Raw genomic sequence first — 20294 nt, forward strand, 5'->3', positions numbered from 1 at the left:
TAACACTGATATTGATCTTCAGCATTTTTCTAAAATCTGTTTGGCACCCAAATGGTATGCATGAAAAGTAGTGTAATATGATGTGTTTCTGGTTTAACACAAAAGCACATTCTTGGTAAAGGGTATGACGTACATTAGAGTAATGATATTCATGTGATTATTTTTTTTCGTCAGCTCAGTATACAGGAATAAAGTGCCACGGCCAATAATTTGTGCTAGTAAATTAGCACACTACACGGGAATAGCCAGTCAGAATATTGGTGGTGGTAGAAATTTCTGAGTAACGAGGCCAAACCTGTGTCATTTCATAGAATGAAGACATTTGAAGCTACTGCTGATGGTCTGTCCATCAGACGGACAGATGGATTCAGCATCTTCCTTTATTCTATTCAGGGGAGTGTGAGGGAACAAATATTCACCCTCCCTGTGCCTCCTCCACCACCTCTGCACATTCATGTCACAGTCACCTGTGCAAAATAGTTAAGTTAATCCACAATATTCACAGCTCATAAAAGGAAGGTGGGCAATGAGATGTACACAACAAAAACCTTTTGATGGTTAAATAGCTGGTGGACTTCAAAATCTGTACTGTGTGATTTTACTTTTATAGACATGTATTCTAATGTATGACTTAATTCTGAGCTGGTGGTCAACAAAGTCTAAGGATCTATATTGTCATGTCATAATTACACTCGGGTCCATTCCAAAACACACGGTTCTTAATGAAGTACAACAGTTAACACTGAAATCACACTTATTACAGAAACCAATGTATAGACAGAACAGAATGAACTCCCGGATGGAGAGTGCTGCTATTTAGACAAACATAAAATACTAGCTCCGCTTCGAGATGTTACCTACAGTTAAACAGTTATAAAGAAATGCCAGGGAATGTATTATTCCAATCTTCTATTAGTCCACATACTCCTCCCCCTTCTCTCTGTCCACCTCCTCAACCCCATCTCTCTGCCTCCTCCTCCACCCAGCTCTCTCTCTGTTGATCTCCTCCATCTGCCCTCCCTGTCCATCTCCTCCTCCCTCCTCACTCTGTCCATCTCTTCCTCTTTCCTTTCCATGCCCAACTCTTCCTTCCCCCCTCCTCTCGCCACATTATCACTACCATCCCAAAGAGAGCCTGCTGGTTCTTTCCAGACCATACCTAATGTGTCTACCACCTTCGGTTTTGGGGGTTAGGATTATCTTTCTATCTGTAACGTTGACCATGTACCCATATTTCAAATATATTTCATGTGTATTTAACATATTTCACATATATTTGTACACATATATCAACTGTATATCTAGTGAATTTTGCCCTATAGTTCCATTTTCACAAAGCTCAATGTTTATGACATTAGACTTCATTGGCCACCAGCTCAGAATTAAGTCATATGTTAGAATACCTGTCTATAAAAGTAAAATCACACAGTACAGAGTGTGAAGTCCACTAGGTATTTACCCATCAAAAGGATTTTTTTGCGCACATCTCATTGCCCACCTTCGTTTTATGGGCTGTGAACAAGTTTAACTACTTTGCACAGGTGACTGTGACGTGCATGTATTTCCCTCACGCTCCCCTCAATAGAACAGTCATATAGTGATATAATTTTGCAGGTACAGTAGTATATGTGGCTACTGTCTGTAGAATGTGCTGTGAATAGGATTAGTAGCAAAAATTAATACACTGTAGTGTCATGCATAACATGGCAGTTTTTCACACAACAACTTATTTCATTCCCTATCTCCTTAATTGAGTGCCATACAACGCTATATTTTTGAAGGTACATTCAGTGACATATATAGACATCATGTGCAAAATGTGTTGCAAATAGCAAGGAAGTAATAAATTTAAATGACACACATGATGCATCAATGTTTTAAGCATCTCAATGTTTATGATGTCACACCTCCTGAACTCTGTGTCATACAATAACATGCATCAAGTCTCCGGGCTGTATCTCACTTCCTGCTGTAATATTCAGTGGTATATGCGAACACTGTCTGCAAAATGTGTTTGAATACACTTTGTGATAACAAAGTGCTCTCATTCTCAAATATTGGATGAAAGAAGTAAGGGTGCTCACACGCCATGAGCTACACTTCTTTTTCACCCCCATCTCCAACCCTTTGATAGATAGGTATATGTAATGTAGCTTATGTTTTAATTCATGGTATAAGCCATCTCTGTTCCAAATTTCATCCAAATCCGTCCACCTGTTTCACCTTGAAGGAGTAACAAATATACTCTCTCTCTCTCTCTCTCTCTCTCTCTCTCTCTCTCTCTTTTTGAAGAAAAAGACACATTGTTTCACAGGTTTTCATATGAGCTGACTACAGCACTCTGGATCTACATCTTGTCAGGGTCCCAGGTATGGCAACATTGGAGGATCCTGTCCTATGTATGGTAGCACTGGAGACACCTCATGTTACAGTCATGTTGTTACATCCTCATCATTATTATGAACATTGAAGGAAGCCTCACATATCCAAATTTTGCAGCGATCAGCAATCTTCAGTTTCCTTCAACAGAAAGCCCCCATTATCAATGTGCACATCAAGACTGTAGTATAGCTTCATATGGAGGACAAGGACAACATCTGTGCTTATGTCTTCTTGATGATACGCCATAATCCTAAACTTCGAATGTGGTGTCTAACAAATGAGGAGGGATACAGTACAGTCCGAAGTGGCCCCTTTGAAACTTTTATGATAGTTCACTTTTCACAGTGGTGTAAAAATACATACAAAGTTTCCAAGGCTGTACCTCACTGCCTGGCACTTGGCATTACAGTGCTCTCGGTGCTTCTCCTTGACATTCAGGATCCATATGCGAGCCAGCTGTCCTGTTTCTTCGGTCCTAGTGGTAAGCTGTTTCACATGGTCATCCTGACTATTGTCTACTTGAAAAGGAAAAAAAATGTATCATTGTCGCTAAGGTCTCGTGACCATGGAGCAGAAAGAATAATGTGAGCCGCTTTTGTCTTGCTTCGCTGTGTTGTATGCAAATGTCATGACAGGCAATATTGTACCCCAATCTCTCTGTCCAAAATCAGCATACATTGAGAGCATATTTGCCTAAAGCATTCTGTCACACAAGTCATCTGTGGGTGGTGCCAGCTGCCATCTTGGTGGTAATGCTGCCATGTGAGGTTACCTCTGGTACTGGCCACGACTGGAAAAGTTTCCCCACAATTAGATCATCACAAGGGATGCTCTGTGCTTCAAAATGTCTTCTACAAGGAACCTTGCACTTTCTGGAAATTCAACAGTTGTCTTCATTTTGGAGACAGTTTGGCTGGTAAGATAGTCCATACAGACTATAATCCATTGATTCTCATTTTTCAAGTTCAGTAATCTCCCCCAAGAGGTTAATTCCAATTTTGTGGAATAGCATTGTTGCAGGTGGAATTGCTACTAGAGGTGCTGGAAGCAACTGTGGCAATGCTTCCATTGCTGGCATGCCTTATAGCAGCTCACTTAGTGCCTAATGGGTTGACAGAGATCTGGCCAGTGATACCTGCATCTAATTTGTCTACAGTCTTCACAAATCCTATGTGACTGGATGTTGGTGTGTCATTGAAATATCCAAAGATAGCTAGTCATAGATGAGCTGGGATGACAAGCAAACATTTCTGCTCCAGTGGATCATAATTCCTATTATACAATGTTCTCCTCTGCTCAGTTCCTCCTCCTTCATGGCCTCTACAGTTTTCAGCAATGTTAGATCAGAAAAGTCATTTAATGCAGTGATGACTGAGACTTCATCCACTGTGTTCTGCCAAAGGATTCTTTGAATGGCAGTCAGTATCCTTGTGTATGTGTCTGTTTTTGTATACCACTGTAACATTCTGCTCCAGATGTCTCAGTGCCCACCTTGCCAGCTGACCTGACAGATCCTTCAAGCTAGTCAGCCTATGTATAGAATGGTGGCCCATCTCAATGCCAAATGGTCTGCGAAATAAATATGGCCAGAATCTATTGACGGTCCAAAAAGTGTGAAGCACTCATTTCATGAATTTGTAGTAGAACTGTGCCTAACCTGTACCCACCAGCGTCAGTGTGAAATTCTGTCTCAATGTCCTCTTCATACAATGCTAGGACTTGAAAAGATTTTAGCACCTCTTAAGGGTAAGCAAAGCTCTTCCTTGAACCTTGTTACAAGAAAATTTGCTGCATCCCTACAGTAGTTATTGTAAGGGATGCACTTTGATACAGAAGTCCTTTATGAATCGCTAGTAGTATAACACATTCCAAAGAAACTTCTCGCATCACAAATGTGATGAGTCAGAAAATTGGTAAGATATCTTTATTTTCACTGGATTGGGACAGACCCCATTGCCATTAACTAGGTGCCTCCAGATTTTCATTTGTTGAACAGCAAAGAGGCACTTTTTTGGATTCAGGTGGAGGCCTTCCATCTGAACATGCTTCAACAGGATTGTTAGGCAGGTCATCCAGATAGCAAAGACAGGTCATCCACTTAAGGTGTCAAAGCAGTGTTCATCCTACACTTGAAAGTGGCTGGAACATTACACAGGCCACATGGCATAACTTTGAACTCATAGAGGCTGTCAGGAATCATGAAGGCACTCTTCTTGGTCAGCCTTGTCATGTCACAATTTGTCTGTAGCCTGTCTGGATTTCCATAGCTGGGAAATGCTTAGCTGCTTTCAAACCATTTAGTGTGTCATCAATATGCAGCAATGAGTACACATTTTTTTCTGTGATTTTGTTGAGTCATTGGTAGCCAAGGAAGAAATGGCATCATCTTCTCCACAAGAATCACTGAAGGTTCTATGATATCATCCAGGAGGACCTTCTCCACTTCCTCTCAAATGACATCTCAGTAAGGCAGCAACACATTATACAAAAGCTGACTGATACATGATCTCCCATGTTGATATGGTGTTTTACCATGGTTTGCTTGGTTTGTCTTTTCTCCACTCCAGTTTGATACTAGGTTCCTTTACTGTGTTATCCATACTGGTGGCAGAGCATAATGCTTTCTTATGGCAATGAGAGTTGTCCATCCTGACTGGTTCAGCTGTTCCTATGCACATACCTTCTGGGATGCGTTGTGGCTGCTTGTGACAATGACCCAAAATTCTCCTTCATCTCTTGTAGTATTTATGATCACTGCTGGCATACAGATTTATTTTGTGAGCCTGAGTAGCTTTCTGCAATTGACAAAAGCTTCACAGTTTAAATGAGCATCTAGATTGATGACTTGAACTCATTTAGTTGATGACAGAAGGAGAACAATGTGTTCAGTGCCAAACGGCTGCCCAGAGCAATCTTTGTTATGGTGCTTGTAGAAACAGTTTCGTTAATCCGGAGCTCTAATCTACCACAGTCTATGACTACCTGTGATACATTTTATGAGCCCCATCCAAAAATAACATAATGGCTATGTTCTTTTAAAACAACAAGGTCAAAAGGCTGTGTTCTGTCCTTGATAGATATTCTTGCAACAGATGAACATATTTTCCACAAGCAAACTTCAGCACAACTGCTTTGGTATCACGGAACATAGTCTTTGTTACCTTGTGACAATAAGCATTAAATGTTACCCAAAACAGAAGTGCCTGAGATGACTAGCACCTGGGCAGGTTAGCCATCAATGAGATTTCCTGATATTATAGTAACTGTCCATGTAGGATTTTCATCTGTGGTTGCCTCACCTACATAGATATTCACCTTGCTTACTTTTCCAACAATTTGATAGCAGGTGAGCAACTGGTATCACTCAAAGGCGAGGTTATCAGCACCCCTACCACGATGGGGAGTTACCTCTTCCATGGTATGGCTGTAGACTTTGTCCCACAGATCAACTATATGTCTTTTCCCAAAGATGGTTAAATTGTTCTACCATAAGGGGACTCTTCAGCATGGAATTTGTATCATTGAGCTGCTTTTCATTGTTCTCTTATCACTTCTGAGCTACCCTGTCCAAGTAAAAGCACACATCTGAAAAATACATTAGGTCATTCCACCTGTTGTATTTGGTGACTGTCAAATTGTTTCAGGCATCTCGTTGGGTCCTGACCAGCATACCCGAAGATCACTAAAGGACGTCTGATGCACAGCTGACTTACTGCTTTTATGGAATTCACTGGTCACATGTGTATATGGATCATTGAAACAATGTACTACTTGTATTCCAGTTTTTGTTGGTGATGGATTTTACATCCCCCTACTGGAGCCACAGTGATGTAGATGTTTTTGAGCACTCATCCGAAAGTAGGGTTATCAATGAAGTACAACGCTTAGCACTGAAAACGTGTATTACAAGCACTAACTGTCACCCAGAGTAGAAATGAGCTTATGGACAGAGAGTGTTACTATTTCAAATGTAACAAACATAAGAAGTTTTGAGAATCTTCTAGAAATGATAAATACTAAATAACAATATTTGCTGTTGAAATTTGAACCAGTGACCTGCAGCACATCATCCAGTAATGCTAACTGCTATTCCACCCATGCACCACAGTGCGGCGGCGTGGTTCTTTCCTTCCCTTTACGACGGACCTGCACCTACCTGTGAACATTGTCTAAGCAGATCATCAGTAGGAAAGCCGAGTGAAACCTATTGTATTTGATGTGAACCAGGCTGCAATTTAAGTCTCTAATCTACATTTCGCGAGAAAGTTTTCACACAAATGCAAGGTTGGAAATTTTGTCCTCAGTTAATATATTCTGAAACTTAGGTGAACAAGTATTACTGCCAAGCCCATGCTAGTCTTAACACAGTCGCTCATAATCCCTTTCACTCATGTTAGCAAGTTTATGGTGTTGCATTTCCCAAAAACTTAATAGCTACAAAAATACTGATTGTTTTTGATTGATAATGCTCCCCAAATATTAAGTCTGTCGGTACAAAATGCAGTCACAGTTTTTAGCCACTGACCTGCTCAATACGCCATGCGGAATATATGTCTTTTTTCATCACAAAATTCACTTAAAATTTCCGAAATTTGTACACGCCCATTGGAATAATTATGCCGTCACTTTACCACACTTCTGATGTATGAAACACTGCTAGATCCGGCAACTTATCGTTTCCATCGGAATTACTACTAAACATGTCCGAACTGTTTCATGGCTAGGCTCCCACCCTTCTCTAGAATACTCTTAGACTTCTCTACCAGCAGAGAAAGGCGCGCAAAAAATATTGCCTTACCATTGGTCAGTTTAATCAACAGCCAATAGCTAAACAACATTCTCCCACGTCAACCCGTGCTTTTCATCAATAACCAATCGCAAAACAGTAAACATAACGACTGCACTTTTTACTGACGTAATAATCTAATATGCTGAAATTTTGTTTATGCATAAAGTTATTTACTATTGTTATTTATACCTGAATTAACTTTCCCTTTACCATAAACTTACTTTACAAATCTATTCTACAAAAATCCCCTTTGTCCATATCCATACTTCTTCGAAATGTTCCCACACTAAATCCTACTACATAACTTGTAAAACAATTATCTTCATATTAACCTTAAACCACACTCACACATCATTCATACTACTAAAATACATTTATAACATTTTACATACACAAAAAGACATAATAACAATTTATGAAATTGCTAGAACAGTTTATGAAAAACATTCTATTACTTTAGTGCACTCTAGTGGGCACAGTCGAAACTAAAATCGCAGTCCCCCTATCCAATATTGTCCTCTATTGGCTGATACATAAACTACGTGCACGTCCAGTCTCGCTTCACCATCTGTCACTATCCAGCTCTGAGACACATCTCCCACTTAACCGCCTCCAAGGCAGGATAGTTATACGGCGCTACGCCTCAACAGCTCATAACAGTTTGCATATAGCTAAACAGTATCATCATAATGTGAAACTTTTGTTTCTCCCAGCATATAAAATACTCAAGAAACTTATGGGAATTCATCCTGGTGATGAATTCAAAAATCACTGGCATTTCGAAAGGTGAACACATCATCAATTCAAGGTAAGAAACCCATTAATGCCTTGAAAATTACAGGGTGTTCACCTGTCAAAATATTGGCAGTTATCAAAGGTGACATTCAGCTGCATTCCTGTAAATTGCTATCACAGCTGCTCCATGATCAGTGTTCATTGTGTTCCAGATTTATGTTATATGAGATTCTTATTTGATTACAATAATTAATAATAAGAAGGAAAAACATCATGGAAAGTTTCACTCACCACATGTTAGGTGACCATCTGTAGAACCAGTTCGTGTGTCATACAGACTTGCTGAACCTTCATTTTCTGAACAAACTGCAATTATGTTTCGTGACACAAATTCTGCTTTCACTGTACTTTCTTCTCCAGTGCATGGACTTAAGCCTGTTGTACCAACTGATTTCCCCACAGTTAGATCGATCCAAGTAATACCTTTTCTGTTTGTTGTAACTAGGGCAAGTTTATCTTCATTATTTATTGCCATAAAAGGTTCGAACTGACTGCATTTAATTGTCTGCAGTATTGAAATGTAATCTGTATAAAAAAAATAATGATAAAAATTTTTAAAAACTGTATGTATTATTTGTATTTCTAATTACATATCTAACAGTAGCCTTAAATTTCCATGTTTTCATTCACTTCTTTCCTGCAACGAAAAAAATCAATTGGTATGATGTTACAACTGATTTCAGTTATTCAAACAGTTCAAAAATGGAAAAAGAGCTACAGGCAAAGTATGATGATTTTTCAACTACCGGGTCAAACTAAACAATCAGAAAGTATTAGATACAAGTAATAAAATAGACAAATTAATAGGTCAAAAAACATAGACAAGTATGAGTAAATATAAATGACTCAGCCAGTAAAAAGAATCCCATTATTGTTCAGGGACTTCACAATCTCTCAAAACTACATTTGTGTATATTTTAGGATCTCTGAACTTAGAACTGATGTTAGTTTATACACTTTAAGCAAAGTTATAATTTACATTCATGAATGCAGGGAACAACAAACCATGGATCATCTCCTCATCTGCAAACTGCACTTAACTACAGGCTCCCTAAAAGAACTGATGGCAGCTAATCATGAACCCTATGATGTGGTTAAATATTGATTACACAGCATTTCACATATTTGTTATTATGTAAACCTGTTTGTAGAAAGTTGGTAATGCTTACAGTACCAGAATGAAATTATGTATGTACTGTTTTGGTTACAAAATGTATGTTTTCTGACATGATTAAAAAAAATAAAATGAACTAAGTTCATTTTGGAATATTCAGATTTACGGAATCTATTTATTGTACTTCTACACAAATATTTTTTGTGCAGTTTGTTTGAATTCGCTTGGAACTCTTCAAACTTCAAAGAAAAGTTACGTGAAGCATTGCACAATGAGGATATAAAATGATTAGCAGGAAAAAGGTGGGGAGAAAATAAAGAGGCTGCAGCAAATAGTGTTTCAACTTAAAAAAAAAGAAGCGAAATATAAGAAATTGGGATGGGCAAGTACTAAGGAAACTGGTACAATGAAGACAGAAGTGCATATTGAGAAAGTGAAGTTTAGTTTGATTTGAGACAATGGAGAAAGAATAAATTAAAGTGTAAAGGAAGATCCAATGTGCAGTTCTTAGGTGCTCACTGACAAGAAATGTCTTTTAAACTCTGCTATTGTGCTACAAAATATGCAAACAAAATAATGAGCAATTACCAGATTTTTCAGAGCCCATCTGGTACATGACTATCCCATTTAGAGCTTTTTGGGAGGCAACAAACTTTTTCTTTCCATACAGAACTCTCATCTGGAAACAAAAAATGAAATAAGCTACAAATTTTTCCCTAGACATTTATTTAAAAGGAATACATAAGTAAAATGGTGTGCCAAATATTTAGATAATACAAAGTTACAATGAGTATATAAAGGTAAAGACAAAAGATTAAGACAAAAATTGAAGACAAAAGATTAAGAAAGCAGTTATCTGAGGAGAAATCATATTAAACAGCAGGAATGGAAAACATTTCCCAGTGGTATCATATCCTATTAAAAATATGCCTACAGCAATAGTATTCATCATTTCCCTTTGCTATGTTTATAAGTTGTTAATGACTTTTCACAATTTACTGTTTCTTCTTCAGCACACTTGTCATGGTGAAACTGACATTTTGTCACGTTTTAAGTATGTCACGATTAAACTGGAATTTACTACAGAATCATAGTCTGTCTTGATCAGATAAATTGATATGTGATAAAAACAGACACTATTATATTACAATAAATGTTGCCAGGTTTAAAAATTACTGGACTTAAATTAATTAATAAACTTTCAATATTTTTTGAAATGCCTTATAATCTCATATAAAGTGCAAAAAAATGGAATCTACCAACAGCAAATCAGATGATTGTTTCTATGGAATACAATTTTTTATTTCTGATTATTAAGTTTATGTACATCCTAAACCTGCCTTTATCAGATATATCAAGAAATCTAACACAACATCCAAATATTAAAATATGTAAATATTTTTTGCATTAATTTATGTTTTTGCTGTTATTTGTGCTTCAGTGCATGACACTGCAGACATTAGTGCCATATATTGAACTGAAACTGAAATTTGTGTTTGATCACAATCAACGAACAGAAGCAGTAAACAAGTGTGACATGAAATTCCTGTGTACTAATTTCACATGTTTTTTACAAACTCCATATGGGAAAAAAAACCTACCAGTGTGCATCCATGTGATTCTTATTTGTGGGATTCTAGAAAAGCTCATCAAGAAAGAACAAAATCAGAAGACTCCTGACTGGGAGAGGATACCCCCATGCAACAATGGGGATGATTTTCTAGCAATTTTGAATTGTTTCAGAAAGAGAGTTGTCATGTGATAAGGTGCATTTTCCATAGCAAGAAAAACAAGCTGAAGCTATCATGGCACTGCTTTAAACAAGGTATGTGAAAGTATGTATTATTTCTTGCTTTGAACTGCACTAGCCCAAAAGAACTGAGAAAAAGTAACATTTTCCTTCACTGTTATGTTTTTTTAACATCAATACACAAACAGACAGACCGACAAAACAGCATGATAATTTTATCTCATGCACACTGTGCTGTGTGACAGAAACTGCCAGCACACCAACTACTGGCAAGAGATGCAATACACTGCACAGAGCAGGCATGTAGTTGGTGCACACAGAGCACCAAGAAGGTTGATACGATACTGAAAAGTCATGGATGGAATATAAATAATGCACGGAGTAAAGGTAATCTCTCACCATACAGTTTAGATGTTGAGCAGTTGACACGCACATACACAAAATTGAAAACATAGTGGAGTTTCCAACCAATGCCCTTCCTAGGAGCCAACAGATACAAAACACACATACATTGTCCCAAGCACTGTAGCTCAAGTGAGGTGTGAGCTTCAGATGAGAAACATGGTGGGAAAGGGAAGGATGTGACGGAGAGAATGACTGAGCGAATGACTGGATTGAAAAAAGAGGCATGGAGGGTGACAGGTGGGAGTGGGATGACAGAACAGAGGAAGAGGAGGATGGGTGGGATTAGGATGATAGAACAGAGGAAGAGGGTGACTGAAGAGAGGAAAGTGTAGCTACATGATGAAGAGGGACGCAGAGGAATAGAGGGGAAGATAAGTGAGTGATGAGCGTTAGCAGAGAGTGCAGCCTTGAGTATTGTAGGATCAAAGGATGTTTTGCAGCAACAGATCCCATCTACGTAACTTACAAAAGTTGATATTGGAATGGGGGTGGCCGAGGGTAGGAGAGGATCCTAATCACTTGGGTTGTGAAGTAGCCACTGAAGTCAAGTACATTGTTCTCAGCAGCAGGTTCTGCACTGTGCATTCAGATTTGCTCTTGACTGCAGTTTAGTTACAGCCATTCATTAGGAGAACAGTTGGTTGGTGGCCATGTCCACATAAAAGGCTATGCAAAAATTATAACAGAGCTGGTATATGACATGTCTGCTTTCACAGGTAGTCCAGTCTCTGCTAGTGTAGGAAATGCCATTGATGGAACTGGAATTGGATGTGCTGGGTAGGTGCATAGGTCAGGTCTTCAACAGGAACATGACTCGTGTGGCATGGGACTGGAAACAGGTTCATTAACTAGTGTTAGAATCTGTTGCTGAGTAAAACGTGCTTCACTTCATTGCTCCATCTATAGACTGAGTGGTCACTTTTATTCCTTTCTTTGTTCTGACTGCACTGAGCTCAAGGTGAAAGCATGAAAAATAAGTCAACACCACCATCTACAAGTTAAAACAATGTATGAGGTGCATTCAAAAAGTATGGTGACTTTATATTTTTATGAAAAAATATTTAATTATTCATCAATATTCATGTTGTCCCCTTCAAAGTAATCTCCCAAGGGTACAATGCACTTGGGCCAATGCTTCTTCCAATACTCAAAGCACTTCTCATAAGCATTTTTTGGTACAGCCTTGAGTACTTCCAGCGATGCAGTTTTTATTTTCTCAATTGTTGAGAATCTGTGTCCTTTCATAGGTCTCTTCAGTTTTGGGAACAGAAAAAATCACAGGGTGCCAAATCCAGTTAACATGGTGGCTGAGGCATGATTGCCATGTTGTTTGTGGCCAAAAAAATCTCTCACAAGCAACAATGAATGAGCAGGTGCACTGTCATGACCCAACAGTCATGAATTGTTCTTCCACAATTCGGGACTTTTTTGCATCGCTTCTCGCAAATGGCACAGAACGTCAAGGTAATATTCGTTATTGACTGCACGACTTTGAGGCAAAAATTCATGATGCAGTACACCACTGTAATTGGGGAAAAAACCCACAAACAAACAGTGAGCAAAACTTTCAAATTTGATCAAACTTGGCGAGCTTTTTTCGGTCTTGGCTCTCCGGGATGCTTCCATTGGGAAAACTGGGTTTTGGTTTCTACATCATAATCACAAACCCATGTTTTGGCGCCAGTTATGACCCTTTTGAGCAAATCAGCATCATCATTGATGTCATTCAAGAGCTCCTGAGCAATGCTCATGTCATGGTTCTTCTGACCAATTGAGAAGTTTTGGAACAAACTTCACTGACAAGTCTCACGCCCAAAACAAACAAAAAAATTGCACGAGATGAGCCGACTGATATGCCAACATCCTCAGCAACTTCTCTCATGGTAATTTGACAATTTTACAAAACAATTTTCTTCACAGCTTCGATGTTATCATCTGTTGTTGTTGTGCTGGGGGTCCAGAGTGAGATTCGTCACTGGCATCTTCTCGCCCATCTTGGAAGAGCTTGTACCACTTGTAAAGACTCACTGTACACCACTGTCAACATTTCAAGTGTTTTAGAGCACTTGGTTCCAGTTTTCACACAAAATTTGATGCAAATTCTTTGCTCCATTTTTTTTATGATAATCGAAACATTAAAACATGTCTAACCTTTCTAACTGTCAAAAACAAATTAAGTATGCTGTACACTTGAAACTGTGAACATATGCTCGGGACATGTGTACCAACACAAAAAAAGATCAATAATTGAATTTACGTTGCCCACGAATTTGAAAAGTCACCTTACTTTTTGAACAGCCCTCTTAAGATTCTTCTAACTTCTAAACACAACAAACTGAACTTGAATTGGTTGCATATGTAGTGACTCCAACTCAGTTTTTTATGCAGCTGGAAGTCAAGAAATATTACAGTCTCACTTAGATTGCACAATTTATTTCTGGTATCAGCAGATTACTTTTATTTGTTTGAAATTGTAACATATGAGTCTTATTGAGGCAGAGTACGATATAGATAAATGCTAGGCCTGTTCATGCATTAACTAGGTGTGCCTGATATGGTTAGTTTGGGACTTGGCTGTAAAAAGATGTCAATTTTCAAATATACCTTCTTGTCGTTTTACAGTGAAAAACTTGCTCTAACAAGCAATTTATGTTTCATTATTATTGTTTGCAGACACTTTTTAGCAAATTCAACAGGAGGATTCATTATTCGACAATTCTTCTGTAGTAGTTGGTTGTTGATTCCCTTCACAAGTAAACTCATCTTGTTTTGAGTTAAAGCAGAAGAGTTTCATGGTTCCACCATTTAAGTGTCAGGAAGTCGTTTCTGAAAGTATTTGTGTGGAGTGTAGCCATGTATGGAAGTGAAATACGGACGATAAGTAGTTTGGACAAGAAGAGAATAGAAGCTTTCGAAATGTGGTGCTACAGAAGAATGCTGAAGATTAGATGGGTAGATCACATAACTAATGAGGAGGTATTGAATAGAATTGGGGAGGAGTTTGTGGCACAACTTGACAAGAAGAAGGGACCGGTTGGTAGGCCATGTTCTGAGGCATCAAGGGATCACAAATTTAGCATTGGAGGGCAGCGTGGAGGGTAAAAATTAGAGAGGGAGACCAAGAGATGAATACACTAAGCAGATTCAGAAGGCTGTAGGTTGCAGTAAGTACTGGGAGATGAAGAAGCTTGCACAGGATAGAGTAGCATGGAGAGCTGCATCAAACCAGTCTCAGGACTGAAGACAACAACAACAACAACAACAACAACAACCTTCATCCCAAACAACTATGCATATACGAAACTTCCAGGCAGATTAAAACTGTGTGCCCGACCGAGACTCGAACTCGGGACCTTTGCCTTTCGCGGGCAAGTGCTCTACCATCTGAGCTACCGAAGCACGACTCACGCCCGATACTCACAGCTTTACTTCTGCCAGTACCTCGTCTCCTACCTTCCAAACTTTACAGAAGCTTCCGTATCGGGCGTGAGTCATGCTTCGGTAGCTCAGATGGTAGAGCACTTGCCCACGAAAGGCAAAGGTCCCGAGTTCAAGTCTCGGTCGGGCACACAGTTTTAATCTGCCAGGAAGTTTCATATCAGTGCACATTCCGCTGCAGAGTGAAAATCTCATTCTGGAAATTATGTAAATAAACATCAAATTGTACACAAGCCTAATATAACCAGGGTGTTGCAGGTGTCCCAAATGTCGGCTCCTAATGACTGTCTCATCTCAATAATCACTCAACTAGAATGTACCCGAGTTTGTGGTTATGCCTGTTTCCTACTTATTCATTTATTTTCACAAAAGATTTATTGCATCCTTTAATCTAGACAGTTAAGAAAAGACATACCATGCTCTACCATCATATCTAATGGTGGCTGCTGAAGCACACGTGGAGTTTGTGGTACTACACATTCAAGGCTGGCCAAGTTCCCCTGTTGTCAGAGTTCTAAAAACCTAACTGAATAATGACACGTGAAAATATTTATTGAAAGTTACAGAAGAATTTCTTCAACTGTCTGCTTGTACACAGTGCTTGAATGTTATAGAACACAACAGAGAAAATGAAGAAATGCCATTATTGTGTTTAAGAAATTAAAATTACATCAATTATCTTTTTTAAAAGTTTTTATACTATGTACAAACACCAACATGCAAACTAATGACAAGCCATGCATTCCCAAGAAGCATAATGCATTCATAAACACCTCCAAAAATATGTTTAAACATAGGTGTTAAAACTATCAAAAAATAAAACTTAAAGAAAAGTCCAGTAGTCCACTGCAGCTGTATTTATTTCAGTCAATTAGAGACCCACACAACCAGTTTCGCAACTTTTAAGTTGCATCTTCTGGTGTATATCTGTACTGATTTTTTTTTAAATTAATGCTTTAACAGTAGTGGGGAATTGAAGTTATTTGAGATACCTTAAAGTACTGAATGAATAGAATTAAACATGGAAGAAAATATTGTGCATCTAGTTAGGAAAATAGGTGTGGATCACACACACCCCACAAAGAACGGGGCTGTGTGTGTTTAATAAATAAGATTCGTAATTTCATACCAAAGGAAGGTTACTTACAAATAATGTGTCTTATGGTATAGCAAGTAACCACAGAATGTCAAAGAATAACAGTTGGCATGGCTCGGCAAAGTTACAGCCTTTCTCAATTGATAACATCGTCATCAACGATGAATGTCATGTCTAAAAAATGAAATAATAGAATTAGGCATAAGAAACTGATTCTTGATTAAAAAACAGTAAAGTAGTAACTCAAATGAAAAAGAGTTGGGGACCATCCCAATGCAATATAGAAGAATAGCCAAAAACAGGGCTGACTTGTGTTAAAATCATGAACTGTTGTCACTTTACGAATTAAAATATGTTCCTGTTGGCCTCTGTCAAGCAATAGACAATGCTCCTCATAAATGTTATCCAGAACAGTCCTGCAGTCATCGAAGAATAAAATAAAGTTAGTGGTGAAGATTAATGACATTAATGTACTGAAATCTACTGGACGTTATTTTAGCAGCTTTGGGGGCTACCAATAACCAAAGGAAGAAGTTTATGCTGCTGGTCTATTGGACTTTTCGTTTAGTTTCATATTTTAATAGTTTTGACACATATATTTAAACAACTTTTTACTGTGTGAAATGTCAATCAATAATGTATAACTATTTTAGCTGTGGTTGCCTCAGTTTTAAAAACTGTCTGGGGAAAAAAAAAAAAAAAAAAAAAAAAAAAAAAAAAAGGAGGAGGAGGAGGAGGAGGGGGGCAGGGGGGAGGAGAGAGAGAGAGAGAAAATATTAAATAATATGAACGCAATTTACAATCTCAGAATCTTTATCTTCATAAAATCACACGGAAACTTAGGAAATGAGATCCATAAATAATAAACAAACACAGAATCTGCCAGATACAACATATTACAATATGGTTGGACAAGCTGTAAAACAAGCACAAATTTCAATATTCCATTTAACAAAAGAAAACTTACATCTACTAATGGAGCAGAAGTAAAACCACCACTTATTTGTTTCAAATCATTTTTCTCTAATCTTGCCTGATCAGGCAATTCAGTCAGTGATTTTGGCAGCATTAGCTCCATGACTTCATCATTTCCTCTTCTATCTTTTCCAAATACACATATGCTTTTTTCATCAGATAAAAACAGACGATATTTGGGTGTTTCAAATTTGAACATCTGAAGTACACTGTACCTGTAAAATATGAAAATTTGGAAAATTATACACCATACACACCATAAATAAGTCTTCTTACAAAGTGTAGCAATGTTGTGTGTATCAAAGAATGTCTATGAAGTAAGAAATATCTTCTGTAGACTCCTACATACTTTCAAGAATTTTGAGTTGATCACCTTTAACCATGCCCTCGACAAATTTTGATTATTTAAGGTAAAAATCAAAATTTTACATGAGTTACTTTTGCTCTCAAATGTTATTTGTTTTTTCTTTCCATAGACTGCTTTGTTTACATGATCCTCTATTGTCAACTTCAACTTATTGCTGTAATCCTACATTACTTTGCATCTGGCTGTTTATTCTGTAACTGTAAGCAAAAACTGCAGTGAATTAAATTAAAATGTGCAATCTGTAGGTCATTTTGAATAAATGAACTTCCCCATCAGTTTTACTGAGAGCCTAGAATTTAACATTGAACCTGAGCTTATTTTTTCATTACCTGGTGTTGCTGCTTCATTCACACAATGAAGTGTCACATTCCTGTGCAATGGTCTGGACCACTGAGTACTGATAGTTATTTTTCCGGTCAGAGTTACTCGAATTGGAATGTGTCGTAGTAAAATGCGAAGGAGGAGAGAAAAAATAAAATAAAATGATATACAATAAAGGCTGTAATTGTACTCCTTTCAAAATACAGAAGTATGGGGAAAAACTGCTTACATAATAAGATTTTTAGGTAATTTTTACACCCGGTAATCAGAAACAAAATGGAAGAAAGTTAATGAAAATATCTACAGGATTTTTTGCAATGAGGGGACAGACTTTCAGAAGAAGAATAAACATACAAAACTGAGTCTGTGAACTTCAGGCTGGATACACTACAATTGAAAGTTATAACACAATGTAGCTGGTATCACAACTAAACATGAACCATCTTCAGAACTTATGGAATGATTCACTGTCCGCAGGATGCCTCATCACCATAGGCAGTCCAATCATTAGATATGTCATACAGAGGCATTTGCTTATTAGATTTACAAATAACCCCCACCTTCAATTCGTTAAGGAACCAAACATCCAATTACTTTACAAATGCATTAACGACTTAAATACTAGATGTTAAGCATGTAAAGCCTTCATCACTGAAGACACAAAACCCTAATTATGTTGGTTTTATTAGCTTCAGATAATTCACTTTTAAACTAATGAAAAAATAAAAAAAAAATGGGTAAACTATATAAGCAATATTCCCTTTATATGTACATGTATTCTGTGGAGGTTGTCAATGAGAAAAAGTTTTGAAAAGGTTGTTGTAGTGGTCTTCAGTCCAGAAACTAGTTTGATGCAGATCTCCATGCTACTCTATTCTGTGCAAGCCTCTTCATCTCTGAATAACTACTGCAAGCTGCATCCTTCTGGATCTGCTTAGTGTATTCATCTCTTGGTCTCCCTCTACAATTCTTACCCTTGGCGATTCCCTCCAATACTAAATTGGTGATCCCTTGATGCCTCTGAATGTGCCCTACCAACCAATACATTCTTCTAGTCAGGTTGTGCCAAAAATTCCTCTTCTCCCCAGTTCTATTCAGTACCTCCTCATTAGTTACATGATCTACCCATCTAATCTTCAGCATTTTTCTGTAGCACCACTTTTCGAAAGCTCATATTCTCTTCTGAAATAACCTATTTATCGTCCACGTTTCACTTCCGTACACGGTTACATTCCATACAAATACTTCCATAAAAGACTTCCTGACACTTAAATCTATAATCAATGCTAACAAATTTCCCTTCTTCAGAAACGCTTTTCTTGCCATTGCCAGTCTACATTTTATATCCTCTATACTTTGACCATCATCAGTTATTTTGCTCCGCAAATAGCAAAACTCATCTACTACTTTAAGTGTCTCATTTCATAATTTAGTTCCCTCAGCATCACCTGATTTAATTTGACTACATTCCATTATCCTTTATTTTCCTTTTGTTGATGTTCATTCCATATCATCCTTTCAAGACATGGTCCATTCCATTCTACAACCCTGTCTCACTCCCTTCTCAACCACTGCTTCCCTTTCGTGCCCCTCAATTCTTACAATTACCATCTGGTTCCTGTTGAAATTGTAAATAGCCTTTCGCTCCCTGTATTTTACCCCTACCACCTTCAGAACTTGAAAGAGCATAGTCCAGTCAACATTGCCAAAAGCTTTCTCTAAGTCCACAAATACCAGAACATATCTTCTAAGATAAGTCATAGGGCCAGTGTTGCATCGCGTGTTCCAACATTTCTACGAAATCCAAACTGATCTTCACTCAGGTCAGCTTCTACCAGTTTTTCTCTTTGTCTGTAAAGAATTCGTGTTAGTATATTGCAAGTGTGACTTATTAAACTGATAGTTCGCTAATTTTCACACCTGTCAACATCTGCTTTCTTTGGGATTGGAATTGTTATAAAGTGTGAGGGTATGTTGTCTGTCTCATACATCTTGCTCACCAGATGGAAGAGTTTTGTCATGGTTGGCTCTCCCAAGGCTATCAGTAGCTTTAACGCAATGTTGTCTACTACCAGGGCCTTGTTTTGACTTAAGTCTTTCAGTGTTTTGTCAAATTCTTACCACAGTATAATATCTCCCATTTCATCTTCATCTACGTCCTCTTCCATTTCCATAATGTTGTTGTTGTGGTCTTCAGTCCAGAGACTGGTTTGATGCAGCTCTCCATGCTACTCCATCCTGTGCAAGCTTCTTCATCTCCCAGTACCTACTGCAACCGACATCCTTCTGAATCTGTTTAGTGTAGTCATCTCTTGGTCACCCTCTATGATTTTTACCCTCCGTGCTGTCCTCCAATACTAAATGGGTGATCCCTTAATTCCTCAGAATATGTCCTACCTAATTTTCCATAATATTACCCTCAAGTATATCGCCCTTGTATAGACCCTCTATATTCTCCTTCCACCTTTCTGCTTTCCCTTTTTGCTTAGAGCTGGTTTCCATCTGTGCCCTTGATATTCATACAGGCGGTTTTCTTTCTCCAAAAGTCTGTCTAATTTTCCTGTAGGCAGTATCTATCCTACCCCTAGTGATATGGGCTTCTACATCCTTACATTTGTCCTCTATCCATCCCTGCTTAGCCATTTTGCACTTCCTGTTGATCTCATTTTTGCCTGCTTCATTTACTGCATTTTTATATTTTCTCCTTTCATCAGTTAAATTCAATACCTCTTCTGTTAGCCAAGGATTCTACTAGCCCTCGTCTTTACCTATTTGATCCTGCCTTCACTGTTTCATCTCTCAAAGCTACCCATTCTTCTTCTACTCTATTTCTTTCCCCTTTCTTGTCAATCATTTCCTAAT

At 38.0% G+C, this 20294-nt stretch overlaps 1 protein-coding gene across 2 annotated transcripts in view; it reads right to left on the minus strand.

The window, feature by feature from the left end:
- Nucleotides 1–20294, minus strand: part of LOC126458514 (WD repeat-containing protein 73-like) — a 131023-nt gene that overhangs the window by 50637 nt on the left and 60092 nt on the right. For both annotated transcript variants that reach the window (XM_050095617.1, XM_050095622.1), the window contains 3 exons: nt 16737–16959; nt 9669–9759; nt 8198–8491 (listed from right to left, as the gene is read on the minus strand). In XM_050095617.1, the coding sequence (XP_049951574.1) occupies nt 8198–8491; nt 9669–9759; nt 16737–16959 (608 nt within the window). The remainder of the gene's footprint in view (nt 1–8197; nt 8492–9668; nt 9760–16736; nt 16960–20294) is intronic.

The sequence above is a fragment of the Schistocerca serialis genome, chromosome 1 (genome assembly GCF_023864345.2).
Source record: "Schistocerca serialis cubense isolate TAMUIC-IGC-003099 chromosome 1, iqSchSeri2.2, whole genome shotgun sequence".
NCBI lineage: Eukaryota > Metazoa > Arthropoda > Insecta > Orthoptera > Acrididae > Schistocerca > Schistocerca serialis.